The 25,101-nt window shown below is 44.7% G+C and overlaps 1 protein-coding gene across 1 annotated transcript; it reads left to right on the top strand.

Annotated features, from left to right (window-relative positions):
• The first annotated feature begins 21,564 nt into the window (after window positions 1-21,564).
• On the top strand, window positions 21,565-22,182 carry LOC109778342 (fasciclin-like arabinogalactan protein 16). Its single transcript, XM_020336891.1, has one exon. It carries the CDS (start codon window positions 21,565-21,567, stop codon window positions 22,180-22,182), a length of 618 nt encoding a protein of 205 aa, XP_020192480.1.
• Window positions 22,183-25,101: the final 2,919 nt, after the last annotated feature.

A 25,101-nucleotide genomic window follows, 5' to 3' on the forward strand; every position in this document is an offset into this window, starting at 1 on the left:
ACCTCATGTATTAAGGGAGATCGATCGGCATCCATGCATATGTGTAGGAGAGGAATAAGGTTGGGAGAGAGACAGAGCTAGAGTGTTGGAGGGGGTGGTAGTGGAGTTTCTTCTAACAAATGGTGGGATAGGCTTGCTAGACAACCGGAGGGCACGCCTGCAATATCAATAAGAGAGGGGATGGCTGCCTGTCTGTGCACATGCGTGTGAGAGACGGGCCAGGAGGCATGCACGAATGATGAGGGGGGGACGATATGGCTGTGGTAAGCAGACATAACTACATAGGAAGATCAATCGTCCTTTGTCAGAGAAAGAAGAGAGGTAACTTGTGAGGTACATCGATCGATGGGGGGGGAATAGTTAAAGTCGACCTAGGTATATGTTGGGAGATCGATCGGTATAGATCCATGTGTGTGTTAGAAGCAAATGAGGCACGGGGAGAAGGATAGAGAGAGAGGGATGCATCTAGGAGGTGGTGCGAGAGTCATACTATATCGAGGGGGAAGGAGTGTGCGAGTACGAGATCGATGAAAAGAGTGGTGGGAGTGAGGCATGGACGGTGATAAGAGAAGAGGGGAAGCTTGTGTTTGTGCTAGGCACACCTGGCTAGAGAGGCATATCGATCGATGTGTGCCGTAAAGAAGGAGCTGGGGGCCTACACACACCGTGGGTGAACGACCTACAGTGAAAAGACAAATTTGCGCGATGGAGCTAGAGAATGCTGAGGGAGGGTGAGAGGGATGCGGGCGTGTGCATGCACGAGAGAAAGTTAGCGCTAGCTACAAAGATAAGAGGATTGTGTGGGTGTAAAAGACGAATAGAGATCATACTTCATTATAAAAAGCGAATTCGGATATTTGACGAATTTATCATACTGTTTTAAACCGACGCATGTGTGAATGTATATAACGGTGATACACATGGTGTGGTTATGAACATGTTATACTACATATAATATATTTTATCTCTACTCTTATAAAAAACGGAGTTGTTGATGATGGTGTGCCTGCCATTCTGCAATATAGGTCGTCCGATTTATATCTGACGGATAGGAAGGAAACTATGGGAATTTTGAAAAAGGATGCTCACACCCCTCTCCATATTTGCAAACCTCCCCTTGATCATGTTGATGTTCTGTGGAACGCATGGGTATCTTGCTAGTACTACGTATAATATATAGAACATTGATCATAATTTGGGCTAATGTGTGGCTTTTACAGCTCAGGTCTAAATACTTGTCATAATGTAGGGGGCGGGGCACTATAATATGTGTGATAAACACGGTGTACATATGGAACATGGTTTAGATTATGAATATATAGTTAGTACATCAAATGTACTATTATTTGGAATCAACATCAAGTGTATTCAAAAAATAGAATTCGAGTTCATGTAGTACACATAGTTTATATCTATCTCTATAGTAATCATGTGGTGTGTTATTAAGGTAATACACGAATGATGGTTGAAGTTGGCAACAATCATGATTGTAGATTCTTATTGAAATAGAGAGACGAATTCAAATTCAGTTCGAATTGCAGTGGTAGTATAGACATTTGGAATGCACTAAAATGTTGGTATGAGTAGGTTACATGCATTATACAGCAAGCGGAAAAATTTAATTGGACATAACATGGATTCATACTCCCTCCTTCCATCTATATAGGGCGTAATGCATTTTTTAAGACCGCCTTTGACTATTGACAAGATTAATAGTACATGACATGCACAATGTGAAAATTATATCATTGAAAGAACCTTTCACAGACGAATTTAACGATGTGCTTTGTGTAAGTTGCATGTCATATATTATTGCTCTAATATTTGGTCAAAGTTAGCATCGAAAAACACATTAGGCCCTATATAGATGGAAGGAGGGAGTAGCTTTTAATAGCATTTTTATAGTAAAACGGGGCAAGACTCTCTCTTTGTGTGGTGTGAATAGTTTCATTTTTTTCGTTTTCTTTTTGGTTGAGGGAAGTGCGAATTGATTTGGTATGTACAAGTACAATATTACACATTAGGCTTGTCCCTAAAATTCAACCCGCACCTTGTTATATCCCGAAAATTCAGATATCGTGCTCCCAAAACTGGCGCCTTCACAACCCGTGCCTTGCTATCCTGAAATTACAACGCGCGTGAAAACTCCCTCCAGCTGCCAAATCCTGACACGCGAAATCCCCCTTCTAACCCTGAGCCGAAAGGGCTGTTAGTTCAAATCGGTGGGGGGTACTTTTCTAACACACCCTACATTTTGGACAAGCGCGTCCCTAAGTCATGGTTCACCCCCTCCCATCGCCTCCTTTTTGCCATTCGAAATCCCAGGCCGCCATAACCTCTCCGCTCCAGCCGCGAAACCCCACCCTCCTCCGTCCGCCACCTCACTGCTGCCCAGCCGAAGCCTCTTCCCCGACGACGTCGTCCACCGCAACAGCTCGACGTCCCTCGTCCACCTCCCCGGATGAGGATCCGTCATCCATCTCGTCGTCCCACCGGTTCAGCCGCCCCGTCCTCCACCTCCAAGGAGCTGCTCCGACGATCGCCTCGTCTATCGCGGCTGCTCCATCCCCACAGTGCCGCCATAACCTCTCCGCTCCAGCCGCGAAACCCCACCCTCCTCCGTCCGCCACCTCACCGCTGCCCAGCCGGAGCCTCTTCCCCGACGACATCGTCCACCGCAATAGCTTGACGTCCCTCGTCCACCTCCCCGTATGAGGATCCGTCATCCATCTTGTCGTCCCGCCGGTTCAGCCGCCCCGTCCTCCACCTCCAAGGAGCTGCTCCGACGATCGCCTCGTCTATCGCGGCTGCTCCATCCCCACAGTGCCGCCTTAACCTGCTCCACCGAAATTGCAACATCCTCAACGACTCCTCGGACGAAGCCAAGGCCTACTCGACGCCACCAAAGAGGTTGTACACTCATTGCATCGCATCTTCTCCTTAACTCGACCTCCCGGCGCCGACGGTGCTCCATCCCGCACCCCCATGGAGCGGCTACCTTGAAGCCGGCGCCACAGGCGACATCTCCACGGCGGCTCTCCCCCAGTGTGAGGCCCCTTCGGCGGCGGCGGCCATACCAGCCGGATCTCCTACTGCTGCTCTGGCTCTCGCTCGCTCGCTCGTGCTGCTGCTGCTGCTCCGGCTCTCGCTCGATCACTCGCTCGCCCAGCTGCTGCTGCTCCGGCTCTCGCTCGCTCGCTCGCTCGCGCTGCTGCTGCTGCTCCCCCTCGCTCGTGCTGCTGCTCTGCTGCGATCACTTCAGTCGACTGAATCGACTTTTGGGTCAGTCGATTTTCAGGGGGTGAGGGGGCTCGCCGGAGTTAAGGAAGAACCACCCGCAGCGGGGACGGGGACTCGCCGGAGAGGTACCCCACTATCTATCTTAGGGTTCAGGGTGGGGCGGGCCGGCGGGGGGCCTAGAGGGCTGGCCGAGGCGGTGGCAGACCGGCGGTGGGGAGTTGTTTCGGGGCAGCGAGGCAGCACTGGGGCCGGCGGTTCGGCCGGTGGTGGCTGGCGGCTCAGGGGGGTGCATGTTGAAGATGAACTGCATGCCCTCCCTAAACTACATGTCAAGTGCCTCTCTGCTACCATTGCGTTCAGTTTCGACAGTAACATTCAGGTTCCATAGTAAATTTTAGTTTTGACAGTTAAGTTCAGAGTCAACAGTTTTTACCTCATCTGTTGTAGTCAGGTGGTTTTTGGTGATGTAAATTTTACATCTATTTTACATCATCTATTGGAGATGCTATTAGAATCCCACTTGAGATTGACGATGTCTGTCTTGTGCTGCTTCAGCCTTGACGTCTTGGGCTCACCGGGGCTGCTCCAACGACAGAACGATCCATCACAACAGAGCAGTGCCCTGGACGCCGTCTACAGATTCCTCAGATCTTCCTCCACACCTCCGACAGCCACCTCTGCCTCAACTGCTTCAGCGACCAACCCAATGATGCTGAGGTCGACACGGCTACGGCAAAGAGGTTGTACACTTGTTGCATCACTCATTACTATACATTCATGTCGATCCATTAGGGCTATTTTGGTTCAATGGAAAAATATAGCAATAGGGAATTTTCCAATGGCACTCTACTATTCAATTATTCATGCATTTTGTTGAAAGGAATGAAGCAAAACATCCACCTGGACCTACTTTTCAAAATCCTATGCATGAAAACAAGACCAAGTGCATTAGTGGCAGAATAACATTCTAACTGTACACGCTTTCATATGATTTCACTTTATTTTGGCCATGTTTCTTTGCATTCCTATGCTCTTCCAATTCCTGTAAACCAAACACCCAAGTTGACAGAAATCCTGTGTTTACAAATTCTCTATTTACCATGTGCATTCCTATCCTATTCCGGTGTTTTTCCTATCCCCGCGTTTTTAGAATCATGCAAGCCAAATGAGCCCTTACAGAATTACTTCAGTTACACGTAGGTGTCGAAGGGAACTTTGTGTGGTTTGTCCTGCTCCTGTCGCGATGTCGTCCACCTCACCTATGTTGCTCCATCGACAAAAACATCCACCAAACCAGACATCACGATTCCTGACCTCTTTCGCCGCCTCAGATCTCCTTCCCTGCCGCCGGCACCCACCGCAACGACATCACTATCATCGACTCAGCAGATGAACCTGAGGAGTACACGGGTCCACAAGAGAGGTCGCACTCTTTTGTTTCTGCTTATGTTATGCATTGCTTAAACTACCTGCTACTTTATCGTCATGTTCACGTCCTGGACTCCAAGTCAGGTCCAAATTAATGTTCAAACTTGAGTTCTAAATTAGTTATGGGGCACATATCAAGGAAGCAATGAATAGTATCTCTGTCTAATATCTGGTTCACCTAGGGTATGCCTATGTTGTTCATCTTGGGTGGGAAACAAATAGTAAAGCAATCATCATCTGTCTTTTTATTAAATTAAAGCAATCATCAGCCTGCTATTATTATTTTTGGATCCATCCACTGGTTGTTACCATCACTCTAAATTTCTGCATGCTCTCCTTACATAATCTCACCATATTTTTTCGTATGCATGTCAGATATTGTACACAGTCATGCTGAACATGTAGAGAAAAAGAGAAGAGTTTTGCGCGGCAATATAATGTCATGCAGACATCGCTCCATGGTGGGTTCAATGGCAAACCCTCCCCACCCCTCTCCAGATTGTAATCCAGAGGAAGATATCTGTTCTGAGGCGGATTCAGACGCCGCTGACCACTCCTATTTACCCCCCAAGGTGTTTGCTCTACCTTGGCATGATGATGTTAGTCATATCATGCATATGTTGCCTTGCAGTGCCTACTTTTGACATCATATATGTCATCTGCTTACTTTAGACATGTTCTGTAATGCCACCTGTTTAGTTTCTATATCATGTATGAGAATTATGCAGTCTCATGTCTTTTAGCCAGCCATAATATATGTGAAATGTGCAATGCCATCTTGTTTAACCAGGCATCATATATTTGAATGATATCTTGCCCATCCTTTTCTTCATTACATTTCCATTTGTCGACAATGTTTGTACATTAAACTACTCTTCTTGTGAATCAGCCATTTGGGTGGGAGATTGAAAAATCTGGAGTGAAAACAAGGCCTTCAGAGCAGACAGTACTACCTGTCGAAGCAGATCTCTTGTTGGGTCCCGATAGCTCCTCAGAGATGGATTCAGAGACAGATGACCAGTCCTATTCCCCCACCGAGGTGTATGCTCTAACTTGGCATGGTTATACTGCTCATATCATGCATATGGTGTCTTTCATTGCATAGTTTAGACATCATATACACAATATTCAACACCATGTTCTTAGTTCAGACATCATATCTAATTCCCTCTGTTTAGCATATAAATCACATATGTGAATTAAATGATGCGATCCTGGTTACTTAGATAACATGTAGGTGAATTATGTCATGCGATCCTGTTTAGTTATTCATCATATCTTTGAATTATGTTATGCTATGCTATCCAGTTTAGATAGAAATCATATATGTGAAATTATGTCATGCTATCCGTTTTAGTTAAACAATATACATGTCAACTATTTCATGTCCTCTTTTTTCCACACTATCTATTGCATCTGTCTCTCATACAATGTCTGTACATTCAACTATGTTTCCTGTTTATCAGCCATTTGAATTGGAGCGGGTGATGCCAGTATCTAGCGGACTAAAAACACGGTCTTCAATAAAACAGTGCTACCTCTTACCTCTTGGTGGAGATAGCACCCCGGTTGTACATGCACGAGAACCAGCCCTACCACACATAACCCAAACTCTCGTAGATTGTACCCCTACTGCAATGGACAGAGAACCAGCTTCACCCAATCTAACCCCAACCCCAGCAGATAGTAACCCAGTTCCTGTTGACATAGCACCATCTCCACCACAGAGCTCCCAAATAAGAGCAGTTAGTAAGGCAGATCCAGTGCCCAAAGGGCCAGTACTACCACGGCGAACCCCAACTCCACCAGTTAGTACGCCTATTCCTGTGGAGGAAGCACAACCAGCTAGTCGTAGTTTAGCATCTATCGCATTTAATGTTGTTAAATCGTATGTGCGTATCTTCCCATCTTGGAAATATTATACTGAAGATGAAGGAAAATGCCAGTTGCAGGTGTTTGTCCAGGAGTTATGTGTAAGTAATGTTATTCATGTCAATTACTTTACTTTGTCTCATACATCCTACCTCCATGATGGTTATAATACAACAAATTTTCCCATTTTCGCTATAGAGAAGGACCGATTTGGAAACCTAGGATGAGGTAACCTGCGCTAATACCTCTACTATCTTCAAGAATGCTTGGTGGCAGTATCGGAATTACCTGAAGAAAACGTACTTCACCGGCAAAGAAACTCATCAAATTCCCTTACGTTCTCCTGAGACACATTTACTGGACGATGACTGGGAACGCCTTGTTCTGTACTGGTCCCGAACCAAGAATGTGGTAAGGTCTATGAGCTCATTTTCTATTTTTAAGTACTATATTCTTGCGTCTTACTGTACTTTGTTCATGTAGAACAAGTGCCTAAACCTGAAGAACAACTGTTCTAATTTAAGATTCCATTGCTATCATAGTTCAAAAAAGTGCTAGGCGTTAATTGTGCGTTTTTCCACCGCCTTGCGCTTTACTGAACAAAGCGCATGCTTATGCGCAGTTATGCACAGATTAAGCATAGTTATGCGCAATGCGTTTCGCCAACGCCTAGAGCCTATGCGCACTTAAGCGCTCGCTTAGGCGCGCCTTTTTTTAACTATGATTGCTATCGTGCATACTGCTTTGCTCTTGTATCACTGTATTTACTCATACAAACTTATTTTTAAATTGAAGGATCCAATCGAAACTCCAATGGCACAGCAGGTATGTTCACGCATGTTTCTTTAACAGGCTTGCTCTTATCAATAGCTCTGTTGATTTCAATTTCAATTGTGTATACAGTTGACTTCTCATATCATGCACATTACTAGCATCACAACAGAGCCAATAGTGTTGTTGTACATGTAGACCCGTGGTACCCATCTGAAATCTTGTTGTGCCGTGTAGTTTCCCACGCTTTGTATTCTTCCACTGCTGCTTTGTCTTGAACAGATATGATTTGAACCGTGTCTCTATTTTGATTTGGCAAGACAATGCAGTGACCATAGGACATAGATATATGTTTGTTTGATGCTTTTATTATGTATTAGTACTTGGCAATAGAAGACTTGGTAGTTTAATCCTGTCCACCTTACTAATGAACTGGTTCACCAAAATGAGTTTCATATACTAGTACATGCTAAACCTGTTATGTGTCTTGCTTGTTTCTTCATTTAGAATGCTGACAGAATATTTGGGAAGAGTGCCTTAATAAGCAATGGTAAAGGAAGTAATGCAGATAAGGTTCAGGATAGTGACACATCCTTGTTGGTTTCCAACAAAGCTGATAAAACAGTTAAGGAAGACTATCTCGAAGACAGTGAGACAACCCCAAAGTCTTGTCTTGGTTTAGTGTTCGAGTTACTGGCCACTACCTCTTGCACAAGCTATTCAAACTCACTGTCTGAATCAGTTCGATTTCTTGAGTCTCAACTACAAGCTGAAAGACATCGATCAGCTGTGCTGCGACAAGAAGCGGAAGGACTGCGGAAGTCCCTGGAGCATTCAGATGCATACTTTCTGGTGCAACAGCAAGCGTTGGAGGATTTTAGCGCCAACCAGGACAAAGCTAATAAGCTTGCTAAGCTTATTGCCAGCATGGTGGATACCCAGGATAACGTTTCTTGAGCTCTTCCGAAGTTGTTTCAGTTATGCCCTTGTTTTGCTGCCGCATTTATTTGCACTCGTGGTCCAATTTTGACGGCCAGTGTATGTAATATGCTGCTTTGTTCCCTATATTTGCACTGGTGGTGAACTTTGATGCCCAGTGGATGCAATATGTGTAATAGCGGTAATAGGCTAGCATTAATTGCTTGCTTATTTATTTCCTTATTGTCTTGTTTAGTTGTTTGCTTGTAGTCACTGCAGTTCTTTTTCCGCGTTTTTCTAGTGGCCACAATAACCTATTTTTGGTAACTAGGACACAATAATCATGGCAACACACAGACTGTTGTAACCATGGGCCTCCTGCGGGCCGTAGGATCCATTGGCCTTCTATACGGGCCGTAGGATCCATGGGCCTGCTATGGGCCGTACGATCCATGGGCCTTTTATGGGCCGTAGGATCCATGGGCCTTCTATGGGGCGTATCATCATTTCGCCAATCATGGGTCGTACTATTCATGGACAATAACAGGCCGTTAATAGGCCGTATTTGATAACTCTATGAAAATAGCCCAACGGGTTTTTTTTTGACATGAAAACGGCCCAACGTATTAACGGGCCACAAATGGGCCGACTGTAACCACGGGCTGAATTTGGCCCACAAGCAGAAAATGACAGTAACGGGCCGTAAGTAAACGAATGCTGGAAATGAGCCCAAGAATAAATGGGCCCTGAGAAGGCCGAAAGATAACATGGGCTGGAAACGGCCCAACGGAATAATGGGCTGTTAATGGGTATAAAGTGATACACTGTTCATTACGGGCCTGTTTTACTAGGGCCGTTAAGGGGCCGAGGTTTACTAAGGGCCTCATATGGGCCGAAAGACGTCATGGGCCATACATGGGCCAGAAGTTAAAACGGGCTGGAATTATATTGGACGACCCAGATGATGCTACTGGGCCTAATTCGGATAGGCCGTAAACGGGCCCTGCGTTAGTGGGCTGTAAATGGGCTATATGCGAACAGGCCGTTAACAGGCTTGCCGTGGGCCGGCCCGCCACCTTTTGACCAAGTCAAACGGGCCGGCCTTTTCACAGGAATGGGCCTCTGTTGGGCCGTGCCACGTGTCGTCGTATCATAGGCGCTTTGGGTCCAATGAGTGGATGACATCTGTCCCAACGGTGAGCCGACACGTATTTCCTCCAACCAATGATGATTTTACACGTGGAAAATCCCCATTGGTAGGGGCTGTTAACGGGTTATCGGATCCAAAACCGGACCTGATAGCTTAACGGCGTTCCGTTACGGTGGAAGCGACATGTCGGTAACCCTTGAAGAAAGCACTTATGTGACGCGCGATTTATCGTCATGGAAGTGGACACTTCCGTGATGATAATTTTGGTAATGTCATGGAACACTTCTACAACAGCACAGGTATGACTATCTTGATTCTGTCATAAATTTTTCATGGATGTACATGCATGACAGAAAATGTGACCTACTATGACAAACACGTATCATCATGGAAGTGTATTTTTTTGTAGTGTCCTATTTGCAACAATAAGAACGTCATTAATCCTTCCCATAGGTTTCTTAATGGTGGAATCCGCAAGGTGCAAATTTAAAGAGCAATCATCAAATTCACGGAAACCTAACACATCACACAAAGTTTTTGGAATCGTGGAAACACTAGCACACAAATCACATAAAGCATAGCATTCATGATCTTTAATTTTAATTTTAATAGTAGGTTCCCACTCATCATAAAGTTTTCTAGGGACAGAAACTTCTAATTCAAGCTTTTCTTCATAAGATTGCATCAAAGCATCAACGATATGTTTGGTAAAAGCTTTATTTCGAGCATAAGCATGAGGAGAATTTAACACGGATTGCAACAAGGAAATACAATCTATCAAAGAACAATTATCATAATTAAATTCCTTGAAATCCAAAATAGTGGGTTCATTGCTATATAAAGTTTTGACCTCTTCAATCCCACTTTTACCAATTTTTGCATCAAGATCTAAAAACTCCGAATCATTGGGATGCCTTTTAACTAAAGTTGACTCATCTCCAGTCCCATCTTTATCAAGATTCATATTGGAAAAAAAAGATTTGATAGGGGACACATCAATCACTTTTAGATCTTCATCATTATTGTCATGAAAACTAGAAGAACATGCTTTTACAAAGCAATCTTTTTTAGCACGCATCCTAGCGGTTCTTTCTTTGCACTCATCAATGGAAATTATCATAGATTTGAGAGACTCATTGATATCATGCTTAGGTGGAATAGATCTAAGTTTCAAAGAATCAACATCAAGAGAAATTATATCCATGTTCCTAGCCAACTCATCAATCTTAGGCAATTTTTCTCCAAGCAAAGCATTGAAATTCTTTTGAGAAATCATAAATTCTTTAACACTAGTCTCAAAATCAGAGGGCATCTTATTAAAATTTCCATAAGAGTTGTTGTAGGAATTACCATAATTATTAGAGGAATTACTAGGGAACGACCTAGAGTTGAAATTTCCTCTATACGTGTTGTTACCAAAATTGTTCCTACCAACAAAATTCACATCCATAGATTCATTATTATTCTCAATCAAAGTGGACAAAGGCATATCATTAGGATCAGAAGAAACACTCTTACTAGCAAACAATTTCATAAGTTCATCCATCTTTCCACTCAAAACATTAATCTCTTCAATAGCATGAACCTTTTTACTAGTGGATCTTTCGGTGTGCCATTGAGAATAATTAACCATAATATTATCTAGGAGTTTAGTAGCTTCTCCTAAAGTGATTTCCATAAAAGTCCCTCCCGCGGCTGAATCTAAAAGATTTCTAGAAGCAAAATTCAATCCGGCATAATTTTTTTGTATAATCATCCATAAATTCAAACCATGTGTAGGGAAATTACGTATCATTAATTTCATACTCTTCCAAGCTTGTGCAACATGCTCATGCTCAAGTTGCTTAAAATTCATAATATCGTTTCTAAGAGAGATGATCTTAGCGGGAGGAAAATACTTAGAGATAAAAGCATCTTTGCACTTACTCCATGAATCAATACTATTTTTAGGCAAAGAAGAAAACCAAGTTTTAGCACGATCTCTAAGCGAAAATGGAAATAGCTTCAATTTAACAATTTATCAGACAAATCAACGAAGTTGTTCAGATGGGTAGCAGCATCTTCACTAGGAAGGCCAGAAAACTGATCTTTCATAACAAGATTCAACAAAGCGGTATTGATTTCACAAGATTCAGCATCGGTAATAGGAGCAATCGGAGTGCTAATAAAATCTTTATTGTTGGTATTGGAAAAGTCACACAATTTAGTATTATCTTGAGCCATCATGACGAACAATCAATCTAACACACAAGCAAACAAGAAGCAAGCGAAAAGAGGCGAACGGAAAAAGGGCGAATAAAACGGCAAGGGTGAAGTGGGGGAGAGGAAAACGAGAGGCAAATGGCAAATAATGTAATGCAAGGGAGAAGAGTTTGTGATGGGTACTTGGTATGTCTTGACTTGGCATAGATCTCCCCGGCAACGGCACCAGAAATTGGCAAGTTGACGGGAGATCAAATCTTGACTTGACTTGGCGTAAGCCTCCCCGGCAATGGCGCCAGAAATTCTTCTTGCTACCTCTTGAGCATGCGTTGGTTTTCCCTTGAAGAGGAAAGGGTGATGCAGCAAAGTAGCGTAAGTATTTCCCTCAGTTTTTGAGAACCAAGGTATCAATCTAGTAGGAGACTACACGCAAATTGCCTAGTACCTGTACAAATAATCAAGAACCTTGCAACCACCGCGATAAAGGGGTTGTCAATCCCTTCACGGCCACTTGCAAAAGTGAGATCTGATAAAGATAATAAGATAAATATTTTTGGTATTTTTGTTGTATAGATTGGAAAAGTAAAGATTGCAAAATAAATAGTAAACTACAATTGTAGATTGGAAACTTAATATGATGTAAAGTAGACCCGAGGCCATAGTTTTCACTAGTGGCTTGTCTCAAGATAGCATGCATTACGGTGGGTGAACAAATTACTGTCGAGCAATTGATAGAAAAATGCATAATTATGAGAATATCTAGGCATGATCACGAACATAGGCATCACGTCCGTGATAAGTAGACCGAAACAATTATGCATCTACTACTATTACTCCACACATCGACCGCTATCCAACATGCATCTAGAGTATTAAGTTCATAAGAATAGAGTAACGCATTAGGCAAGATGACATGATGTCGAGGGATAAACTCAAGCAATATGATATAAACCCCATCTTTTTATCCTCGATGGCAACAATACAATACGTGTCGGTTCCCTTTCTGTCACTTGGATCGAGCACCGCAAGATTGAACCCAAAGCTAAGCACTTCTCCCATTGCAAGAAAGATCAATCTAGTAGGCCAAGCTAAACCAATAATTCGAAGAGACTTGCAAAGATATTTAAATCACGCATAAAAGAATTCAGAGAAGAATCAAATATTGTTCATATATAATCTTGATCATAAACCCACAATTCATCGGATCTCGACAAACACACCGCAAAAAGAATTACATCAAATAGATCTCCAAGAAGATCGAGGAGAACTTTGTATTCAGATCCAAAGAGAGAGAAGAAGCCATCTTGCTAATAACTATGGACCCGAAGGTCTGTGGTAAACTACTCACACATCATCGGAGAGGCTATGGTGTTGATGTAGAAGCCCTCCGTGATCGAATCCCCCTCCGGCAGATCGCCGGAAAAGGCCCCAAGATGGGATCACAGGTACAAAAGGTTGCGGCGGTGGAAAAGTGGTTTTGTGGCTCTCCCCGATGGTTTCAGGGTATAAGAGTATATATAGGCGAAAGAAGTAGGTCGGTGGAGCTACGAGGGGCCCACGAGGGTGGGGGCGCGCCCACCCCCCTGGGGCATGCCCTCCTGCCTCGTGGCCGCCTCGTTGCTTCATTGATGTCCACTCCAAGTCTCCTGGATTGCGTTTTTTCCAAAAAAGATCCTCGCGAAGGTTTCGTCCCGTTTGGATTCCGTTTGATACTCCTTTTCTGCGAGACACTGAAATAGGCAAAAAAAACATCAATTTGCACTGGGCCTTCGGTTAATAGGTTAGTTCAAAAAATAATATAAAAAGGTATATTAAAGCCCATTAAACATCCAAAACAGATAATATAATAGCATGGAACAATAAAAAATTATAGATACATTGGAGACGTATCATACCACTTTGGTGCGGATCTTACTCTGGTTGACTTACGAGGTTCGGTAGTAACTTGATCAGAAGCTTCATGATCATCATCATTAGCTTCCTCACTTACTGGTGTAGGAATCACTGGAACTGATTTCTGTGATGAACTACTTTCCAATAAGGGAGCAGGTACTGTTACCTCATCAAGTTCTACTTTCCTCCCACTCACTTCTTTCGAGAGAAACTCCTTCTCTAGAAAGGATCCATTCTTAGCAACGAATATCCTGCCTTCGGATCTATGATAGAAGGTGTACCCAACAGTATCCTTTGGGTATCCTATGAAGACACATTTTTCTGATTTGGGTTCGAGCTTATCAGGTTGAAGTTTTTTCACATAAGCATCACAACCCCAAACTTTAAGAAATGACAACTTAGGTTTCTTGCCAAACCACAGTTCATAAGGTGTCGTCTCAACGGATTTAGATGGTGCCATATTTAACGTGAATGCAGTCGTCTCTAAAGCATAACCCCAAAACGATAGCAGTAAATCAGTGAGAGACATCAAGATCGCACCATATCCAATAAAGTACGATTACGAGGTTCGGACACACCATTACGCTGTGGTGTTCCGGGTGGCGTGAGTTGCGAAACTATTTCGCATTGTTTCAAATGAAGACCAAACTCGTAACTCAAATATTCTCCTCCACGATCATATCGTAGAAACTTTATTTTCTTGTTACGATGATTTTCCACTTCACTCTGAAATTCTTTGAACTTTTCAAATGTTTCAGACTTACATTTCATTAAGTAGATATACCCATATCTGCTCAAATCATCTGTGAAGGTAAGAAAATAACGATACCCACCGCGAGCATCAACACTCATCAGACCGCATACATCAGTATGTATTATTTCCAACAAGTCTGTTGCTCGCTCCATTGTTCCGGAGAACGGAGTCTTAGTCATCTTGCCCATGAGGCATGGTTCGCAAGCATCAAGTGATTCATAATCAAGTGATTCCAAAAGCCCATCAACATGGAGTTTCTTCATGCGCTTGACACCAATATGACCTAAACGGCAGTGCCACAAATAAGTTGCACTATCATTATTAAACTTATATCTTTTGGCTTCAATACTATGAACATGTGTATCACTACTATCAAGATTTAGTAAAAACAGACCACTCATCAAGGGTGCATGACCATAAAAGATATTATTCATATAAATAGAACAACCATTATTCTCTGATTTAAATGAATAATCGTCTCGCATCAAACAAGATCCAGATATAATGTTCATGCTCAACGCTGGCACCAAATAACAATTATTTAGGTCTAAAACTAATCCCGAAGGTAGATGTAGAGGTAGCGTGCCGACGGCGATCACATCGACTTTGGAACCGTTTCCCATGCGCATCGTCACCTCGTCCTTAGCCAATCTTCGCTTAATCCGTAGCCCCTGTTTCGAGTTGCAAATATTAGCAACAGAACCAGTATCTAATACCAAGGCGCTACTGCAAGCATTAGTAAGGTACACATCAATAACATGTATATCACATATACCTTTCACATTGCCATCCTTCTTCTCCGCCAAATACATGGGGCAGTTCCGCTTCGAGTGACCAGTCCCTTTGTAGTAGAAGCACTCAGTCTCAGGCTTAGGTCCAGACTTGGGCTTCTTCACTTGAGCAGCAACTTGCTTGCCGTTCTTCTTGAAGTTCCCCTTCTTCCCGTTACCCTTTTTCTTGAAACAGGTGATCTTGTTGACCATCAACACTTGATGCTCCTTCTTGATTTCTACCTCCGCAGCTTTCAGCATTGCGAAGAGCTCAGGAATCGTCTTATCCATCCCTTGCATATTATAGTTCATCACGAAGCTCTTGTAGCTTGGTGGCAGTGATTGAAGAACTCCGTCAATGACACTATCAATTGGAAGATTAACTCCTAGCTGAGTCAAGTGATTGTGGTACCCGGACATTCTGAGTGCTCACTGACAGAACTATTCTCCTCCATTTTGTAGCTGTAGAACTTATTGGAGACTTCATATCTCTCAATCTGGGCATTTGCTTGAAATATTAACTTCAACTCCTGGAACATCTCATATGCTCCATGACATTCAAAACGTCGTTGAAGTCCCGGTTCTAAGCCGTAAAGCATGGCACACTGAACTATCAAGTAGTCATCAGCTTTGCTCTGCCAGGTGTTCACAACATCTGGCGTTGCTCTTGCAGCGGGCTTGGCACCTAGCGGTGCTTCCAGGACGTAATTATTCTGTCCAGCAATGAGGATAATCCACAAGTTACGGACCCAGTCCATGTAGTTGATACCATCATCTTTCAACTTAGCTTTCTCTAGGAACGCATTCAAATTCAATGGAACAACAACACAGGCCATCTATCTACAACAACATAGGCATGCAAAATACTATCAGGTACTAAGTTCATGATAAATTAAAGTTCAATTAATCATATTACTTAAGAACTCCCACTTAGATAGACATCCCTCTAATCATCAAAGTGATCACGTGATCCGTATCAACTAACCCATGTCCGATCATCACGTGAGATGGAGTAGTTTTCAATGGTGAACATCACCATGTTGATCATATCTACTATATGATTCATGCTCGACCTTTTGGTCTCAGTGTTTCGAGGCCATATCTGCATATGCTAGGCTCGTCAAGTTTAACCCGAGTATTCTGCATGTGCAAAACTGGCGTGCACCCGTTGTATGTGAACGTAGAGCTTATCACACCCGATCATCATGTGGTGTCTCGGCAAGACGAACTGTAGCAACGGTGCATACTCAGGGAGAACACTTATACCTTGAAATTTAGTGAGAGATCATCTTATAATGCTACCGTCGAACTAAGCAAAATAAGATGCATAAAGGATAAACATCACATGCAATCAATATAAGTGATATGATATGGCCATCATCATCTTGTGCCTTTGATCTCCATCTCCAAAGCACCGTCATGCTCACCATCGTCACCGGCTTGACACCTTGATCTCCATCGAAGCATCGTTGTCGTCTCGCCAACTATTGCTTCTACGACTATCGCTACCGCTTAGTGATAAAGTAAAGCAATTACATGGCGATTGCATTTCATACAATAAAGCGACAAACATATGGCTCCTGCCAGTTGCCGATAACTCTGTTACAAAACATGATCATCTCATACAATAAAATTTAGCATCATGTCTTGACCATATCACATCACAACATGCCCTGCAAAAACAAGTTAGACGTCCTCTACTTTGTTGTTGCAAGTTTTACGTGGTTGCTACGGGCTGAGCAAGAACCGTTCTTACCTATGCATCAAAACCACAATGATTTTTCATCAAGTGTGTTGTTTTAACCTTCAACAAGGACCAGGCGTAGTCACACTCGATTCAACTAAAGTTGGAGAAACTGACACCCGCCAGCCACCTGTGTGCGAAGCACGTCGGTAGAACCAGTCTCGCATAAGCGTACGCGTAATGTCGGTCCGGGCCGCTTCATCCAACAATACCGCTGAATCAAAGTATGACATGCTGGTAAGCAGTATGACTATTATTGCCCACAACTCTTTGTATTCTACTCGTGCATATAACATCTACGCATAGACCTGGCTCGGATGCCACTGTTGGGGAACGCAGTAATTTCAAAAAAATTCATACGCACACGCAAGTTCTATCATGGTGATGCATACCAACGGGAGGGGAGAGTGTAGTCCACATACCCTCGTAGACCATAAGCGGAAGCGTTATGACAACACGGTTGATGTAGTCGTACGTCTTCACGATCCGACCGATCCTAGCACCGAAAGTACGGCACCTCCGCGATCTGCAGACGTTCGGCTCGGTGACGTCCCACGAACTCACGATCCAACTGAGTGTCGAGGGAGAGATTTGTCAGCACGATGGCGTGATGACGGTGATGATGAAGCTACCGGCGCAGGGCTTCGCCTAAGCACTGCAACGATATGACCGAGGTGGATTATGGTGGAGGGGGGCACCGCACACGGCTAAGAGATCAATGATCAACTTGTGTGCCTATGGGGTGCCCCCTCCCCCGTATACAAAGGAGTGGAGGAGGGGGAGGGCCGGCCCTCTATGGCGCGCCCTGGAGGAGTCCTACTCCCGCCGGGAGTAGGATTCTCCCCTTCCCTAGTTGGACTAGGACAGAAGGAAGGGGGAGAGAGGGAGGAAGGAAAGGGGGGCGCCGCCCCCCTTCCTAGTCCAATTCGGACCAAAGGGGGAGGGGGCGCGCGGCCTGCCCTGGCTGCCCCTCTCTCTCCACTAAAGCCCATTAGGGCCCATATACTCCCCGGGGGGGGGGGGGGGGGGTTCCGGTAACCCCCGGTACTCCGGTATATGCCCGAACTCACTCGGAACCATTCCGATGTCCAAACATACTCATCCAATATATCGATCTTTATGTCTCGACCATTTCGAGACTCCTCGTCATGTCCGTGATCATATCCGGGACTCTGAACTACCTTCGGTACATCAAAACACATAAACTCATAATACCGATCGTCACCGAACGTTAAGCGTGTGGACCCTACGGGTTCGAGAACTATGTAGACATGACCGAGACTCATCTCTGGTCAATAACCAATAGCGGAACCTGGATGCTCATATTGGTTCCTACATATTCTATGAAGATCTTTTATCGATCAAACCGCATAACAACATACGTTATTCCCTTTGTCATCGGTATGTTACTTGCCCGAGATTCGATCATCGGTATCTCAATACCTAGTTCAATCTTGTTACCGGCAAGTCTCTTTACTCGTTCCGTAATACATCATCCCGTAACTAACTCATTAGTTACAATGCTTGCAAGGCTTATAGTGATGTGCTTTACCGAGAGGGCCCAGAGATACCTCTCCGACAATCGGAGTGACAAATCCTACTCTCGATCTATGCCAACTCAACAAACACCATCGGAGACACCTGTAGAGCATCTTTATAGTCACCCAATTACGTTGTGACGTTTGATAGCACACTAAGTGTTCCTCCGGTATTCGGGAGTTGCATAATCTCATAGTCATAGGAACATGTATAATTTATGAAGAAACCAATAGCAAGAAACTAAACGATCATCGTGCTAAGCTAACAGATGGGTCAAGTCAATCACATCATTCCCTAATGATGTGATCCCGTTCATCAAATGACAACTCTTTGTCCATGGCTAGGAAATTTAACCATCTTTGATTATCGAGCTAGTCAAGTAGAGGCATACTAGTGACACTCTGTTTGGCTATATATTCACACATGTACTAAGTTTCCGGTTAATACAATTCTAGCATGAATAATAAACATTTATCATGATATAAGGAAATATAAATAACAACTTTATTATTGCCTCTAGGGCATATTTCCTTCATATATGGTCCGAAATTGGGAGGTGTGGAGTTGTCCTTGAGTGGAATGGTATGATCACAATCCCTAGGAGGTGGTAGTTCGGTTGGTTCTTTGAACAAGTCTTAGTACTGTTCCATAACCTGTAAAAAGTCCTCTTATGGTTTTTGAGCAAGCTGCAAGGAAGTACACATATAACAACTTGCAGTGGTCATGAATTGTGTGCTCATTGTAAAACCCACTACTCCTTTAGAGCACACTTTATCTAATTTCTCTGCAAAAATTAATGTTGGTGCCTCTGTAGTTGTGCAATCTAGGAATGTAACAAACTCCTTTATGTCCTTGTTTAATGTGACAGTCCTAACATCAAAGTCTATAGAGAGAGGGCTGTGTTTCTTGAGGAAATCACAACTAAGGACCACATCATACCCTTGCAATTCCAATACTGTGAGGTCATTGGAAAATTTCTCATTGCAAATCCAGAAGTTAGTGTTGGGAGCAAAGGCTCTATAATTAAGTGAGCCCCCACCAACTACCGTCACTTTCTTTGTTGGGGTATTGATCAAGGTGCAGTTGGTCTTCAGTGCAAACTTAAGGTCAATCAATCTAATGGTACTACCAGTGTCCACAAGAGCTACTCCTTCCTCGAATTAAAATGATGACTACCAATGTAGATTCAGAAGTATTGCCTATGTAGATATGTGCACGCACTTGTCTGAAGCATCCATGAATTGCCCTTCGAAAGAGAGAACTGCAAATTGCGCTTCTTCTTCAGGAGAAATCTCTTCCCTGTCATTTTCACTGGTAATAGCATGAAGAGCAGGAGCTTGTTACATTTATGGCCTGGGACCAAGGTCCATTGTATCTCCAAAAAATCCCTGGTTTCCTTGTTGCTGATGCTGGTGGAGGGATTTGTAAATTTGGAGCTGTATGAATAGGCATTTTTTGTTGTGCATTGTGAAACTGCAATTGCCTTTCCTGTTGAGTGTCATAAGATTGATATTTGGCCTCAAGTCCACTTTCATAATCCTTGGCCAATCAGTAAGCTTGGTTGAGTGTGGGTCTCTGTGGTCTCAAATTGCCCCCTGCCGGGTTTTAACCCATTAACAAAGTTTACCACATAATAATGTTCTTGCAAGTAATGATGCTCATCTGTGACCACAACCATAATTTCTTCAAACTTATCAGTGTAAGCATCTACAAATAGTATATTCTGCTTGAGGCTGTGAAACTTCTCCAAAATTTCATAAATGCTCGAATCTACAAATCTGTCACAGAAAAAATGATATAATCTTCCCAAGGCAGTTTGGTATTATCCAATTAAGCACTTCCGGTCAAGTTATTAGCTCGACCTATTATATACAGGTGAGAGCTAGATCCACTTTGCATTCATCTAGAGTCTGGACCAATTGAAAGAACGTATTCACCTGTCTAATCCATCCCAACGGATTGTCACTAAAAGAAAAAGGGAAATATAACTTAGGCCCTTTGGAAATGCTCTTCGGAAACGACGTTGCTCTGTCTGTTTAATAGTAAACACTATGATCTTCAAGTGTGGCAGGTGTATTGTTTTGTAACTGCATTTGCTGTAAACGCAACTGAAGTAATGTTTCAACCCGAGTTTCAATTTCTTTCTGCACTTAAGTTGTTACGAGTTGTTGTGTCTGTTTTTTCTGAATTACTACTGAGGCAGAAGATGGAGATTCCGGGCGGGAGGGTTGGGTGTTTCACTTTGCATGCGCTTCAGTAGAGAGAATATTTCAGTCTGCGCCTTTGAATTTTTTTCAACCAGGAGGTACACCTTTTACATTTGTTACTCGAGTGCTTCCACCTTAAGCAGGCGTGTGTTGACGAGATCTATCTGGTCTGCTTGAGTCCAAACGTTGTGACCTCGATTCAAGGAACAACCAGTTCCTCCGAGATCTCGTCCATGCGCTTCGCCCTGGTAGGCATGACAGATCACTCCCGACTCCGGAATTTTTCCATTGGACAGGCTCAGAACCCTCGCCGATGACCTCATCCTTGCCCGCCAAAACCCGCCGTTGAGGTGCTCTACTGCCATGATCGACAACAACTCGTGGAATTTTACTAAGCCGAAACCCAACCACCGTTGTTTCGACCGATCCACCTTCGAGAATCGTCTGGCTACTGATACCAATTGATAGGACCCAAGATCAACATGCAAGCATTTCACTTGAACTAGCCCGATTCGTATTGTAGTAACGGAAGATAGTTTGGGTACAAATTTGAAGATCAACCCGAATTCTACCATGTATCCTAGGGTTCTACAACTATGGCCGGCTAGGGTGTGGCTAGGTCTCAGTCCACTGAGATTTAACCAAGTCTCAGTCAAGTGACATAACATGGTAGGAATAAAAAGAAAAACTGAAAAGAAATTTTTGCACGGATCTCAACGTAAGATCTCACGGATATAATATGAACTGAGACCCAATCAACTAAGACTAGCAACTACAACTTGGAGAAGGGAAAAGATGAGATCCAGATCGCCTGGCTAACATGAGGGAGTTTTTTCTTTTTTGCGAAAATAACACGAGGGACTTGGTGGTGGCGACTTGGGAGGGGAAGAAGGTCGTAGCCCGTACTGTAGTACTCAGCTGTTGTTGGCGACGGTGAGACGGTGAACAAGTGACCGTTGAGGCGGCTCGATCGTTGATCGCCACTTAAACCTTTTGATCTCAGCCGTACATTTTCGAGGCACTCAACTCTTCATCGTCAGTGTTGCAATACTGTCAGGGTCCTGACACCGTCCGCCATGGGTGCGCCGGCGTACAGCGCCGTGCTGCTCTTATACCTTGCGCTGGTCGTGGGCGTCGCTACCGCGGATGGGGCTCGGCCGGTCGAACGCACAATTCCTTCCGCCGCTGGCTGTGACGGAGGAGTAACCGCGGTCGTCAACAGGTTCGGGGCGAGGGTCAACTCCAACTCGGTGCTGGTGGCGCTGCTGAACTCGCAGTGCACGGAGCTGGTGGAGAAGACGCTGATGCTGCTGACGCTGGAGGGCGCCAGGAGCTGCAACAACATCACCATCTTTGCGCCGTGGAATGACGTGTTTGTGCGGGACCTTGAGCGCTTCCTCCTTGAGCTCCGGAATCTCAGGTCGCTACAGTCGCTGTTCCTCTTCCACGTCCTTCCCGCCCAACACCCCGCCGGGTCCTGGTCCGCTGCGTCCCACCACACGCTCTTCGGCGAGGAGGTCAAGCTCACTGCCGGGGCCGACGGCACCATGCGCGTCGCCCACGCCGCCGTCACACTTCAGAACACCGTGCACAGGCCCGAAGGCGCCATCCACGGCACCGAGCGCCTCCTCGTACCCCGCACCGTGCCGTTCAACCGCCACTCTAGCCTCGTCGCAATCTCCAATTTGCTTTAGCTGCTCCACGAGGGCGGAAAACGGAGCGGGTAACGCGCGGCGGTGGGACTTGGCACGAGCATACGAGAGAGAGGGACGATGCATCGGTGCAGGCTCACATGTCAATGACCCAACTGCAGATGCAGTTAGGGCACTGAAGCTCAGTCCGAGAGAGAGGGGGCGGGGGGAGGGGTCAAAGTGACGTGGCAATGCTGATGAGGCAGTCAACGCGGTCAAAACCGCTCCACTGAGTCAAAACCGAGTGGGGGTTATTTTTGAACCAGGTTGTTGGTTCAAGGTGTTAGACGGCCCGTTTTAAAGTTTGAAGTTGAATATTAAACCGGGTGACAAGTTAAGGGTTATAAATACCCCTCAAAAAAGAGTTAAGGATTATAAATGTGAAGTTTTGTCTTTTAAAGATGCAGTTTTCAATTGTTGTTATTTTTTGCTGAAAGCTTTGTGAGACAAAAATACTACACACGCGGATCTTTAGAGGGGGTTACGGACTCCTTCCACCACATTAAACCTGCCCCCCCCCCCCCCCCCCCCCCCATTTTCAGCTGGGTGGGGCTAGCCCTCCCCCTTAATCCAATCATGGTATCTCACCTCAAATCCAGCATGTAATATGCCAGTAAACTTCCGTCAGTGTATGAAACAAAAAAAAACTTCCATGAGTGTAGGATTGCTCTTTGTGAAATGATTGTATCTATCGATTTTTTGCGAGGATCCTGCAATATTTCGCTCGTTTAGAGTGCATGTTTTGGATGCCAGCAAACAACCGCCAAGCAAATTATTGCCCACATCAGTTTAAGCATCTCCTCGAAACGTTGTGCTGAGCCCGACACATTTACGAGTCATCAGAATTCTCTGTGTTGTGTGTTGTGGCATGAATATACCGAGAGCCTGAGCAATGCTCTCATATTCCAGAGCTAAGCTAACCAATAAACACGAACATAGGTAGTACTTATTTGTAACCCAAAATATTAGTAAAACTGATTTTCCTATAAATCCTACTAGACTTTGTTTGTTAAAACTAGGCATTAATTTTGTTTATCCAAAAACACTAGATACCAACTCAGTGTCCTTTTTTTTAAAAGGAGGATTACCCATGGCCTCTGCATCAAAATGATGCATATAGCCATCTTTATTAAGTTATTCAACAGAGTCCGATAAAAAGGCAAAGATTAACCCAGAGCACCTTCAAGGCGAACAAAGTCGCTATACCTACAAGTATAAAGATGTGTCATGACCGCATCAAGGGACACCATCTAATCCAATGACCTCAAGAAGCCGTCTGCCTGGCAAGCTAGAGCATCAAGCAGTTTAGGCATCCCACAACGCGCATCGCATGTGCGTGCTCTAGGATCCGTCGCCGCCACCTTCCGTCGTCCCATCTTCAGGATGGATCATTGCATAGACATTGCCAGACCCGTCTACCGTCGAGCTCACCAGGACGCCAGACAACGCCACCAGCCTGTGCGCGTCCAACGCTGAGACTCCAATGCTCCATGCCACCGAGACCCTCTGTCTTCAATGCAGTAGATGCAACATCGCCCCACCTGTTGGCCCCTCAATGGAACCTCTGCTCCTAAACAATGCCCTCGAGAGGGAAAATGGGACCATAGTCTCCGACATCCTCTGATCCAGGAGACTCAGATCTAGCGTTTCCCCAGAACAGATGCCCCTGGAGGAAGAGGGGCACGCGCCATCTGCACCTGCCAACGAACCCAAACTGTTCTCACCATCACAAAGCTCTCCTGGCGACGCCTTTAGAAAAAACATGACGCCATGAGTGATGTCACCGCCACCACAGTTAGAATTTTCATCCGAGAAGTAATGAGGTGGGAAGAGGTAGGGCGGACACGAACGACGTCTCCAAGAAGAATATCGGCACTCGCATGTGTTGTCGTCATGGCCGGCCGGAACTGACCAGGGAATTATCCCGATCTAGATCCCCACCTTCCGCTCCGCCAACAAACCAATGATCGGCTAGCTAGCCAGCATGGCCAAGTCCGGCAAGATTGAAGCGCACCTAGACGTGACTGTAGGCAAGGGACAAAACGACGCCGTCAGCCACTGGAGCATTAATACCATGGCTCAAACCTGCTGGTGGTACATCGGCCGCCCAAGCTGACCTTTGGCAACCCGCCAACCCCATGGCGGCATCGGACAGGGAAGCCTCACCAAGGGGACTGCCAACCATGATCCATGGATCGCAGCCGCCATACCAACGTCGCGCAACCGGAGAAGGGCCCTACTGTCGCCTTCCTCGGAGCCATTCGGACTTTGCCGGAGGGCGCCTCAGGCAGCGGCGAGGGGAGGAAGGTGCAGTAGGGAGGAAGGGACGTCGGTGTGAGGTAGCGGCAGCGCTAGATTGCGAGTTCCTTCTGGTCGCCTGTGATGTGTTCCTGCCGAAGTCGCTCTAATCCGTTTTTAACGGAGCTGTATGTTCGGTAGGATCAAATGGAACTAATAATGTTCTCAATGTCCTTCCTACATGATTCTTGACGCCTAACCAAGTGTTTTTTGTTTTGTTTCCTTGATGTTTGATACCATCTTCATAAATGTAGACCATGAAGGATATATGCCATCAATAAGATAATAACCCATTTTAATTGATGTCCATTGACTTCAAAGTTCACCGGTGGTGCTTTCCGGTAGCTAGCATTGCAAATAAATGAGATCCTTGCAACACATTGGGGTCATTGCGAGATCCTGACAAGCAAATATAGGAATGCCAAATACATAGATCATTTGATGACACAACTTAAGAATTATTGTTGCATCTTTGCAATGGGCTTTGCATTGGCCATGCCATGCCATAGGGAAATTCTTCCACTTCGAATGCACGCAATCGATACTTCCAAGCATACCGGGGAAGTCATTTGGTGCACCTATCTGCAGAAGCTTTGCAATGTCAACTTTATTTGATGCTCGGAG

The sequence above is a fragment of the Aegilops tauschii genome, chromosome 1, assembly GCF_002575655.3.
Source record: "Aegilops tauschii subsp. strangulata cultivar AL8/78 chromosome 1, Aet v6.0, whole genome shotgun sequence".
Classification (NCBI taxonomy): Eukaryota; Viridiplantae; Streptophyta; class Magnoliopsida; order Poales; family Poaceae; genus Aegilops; species Aegilops tauschii.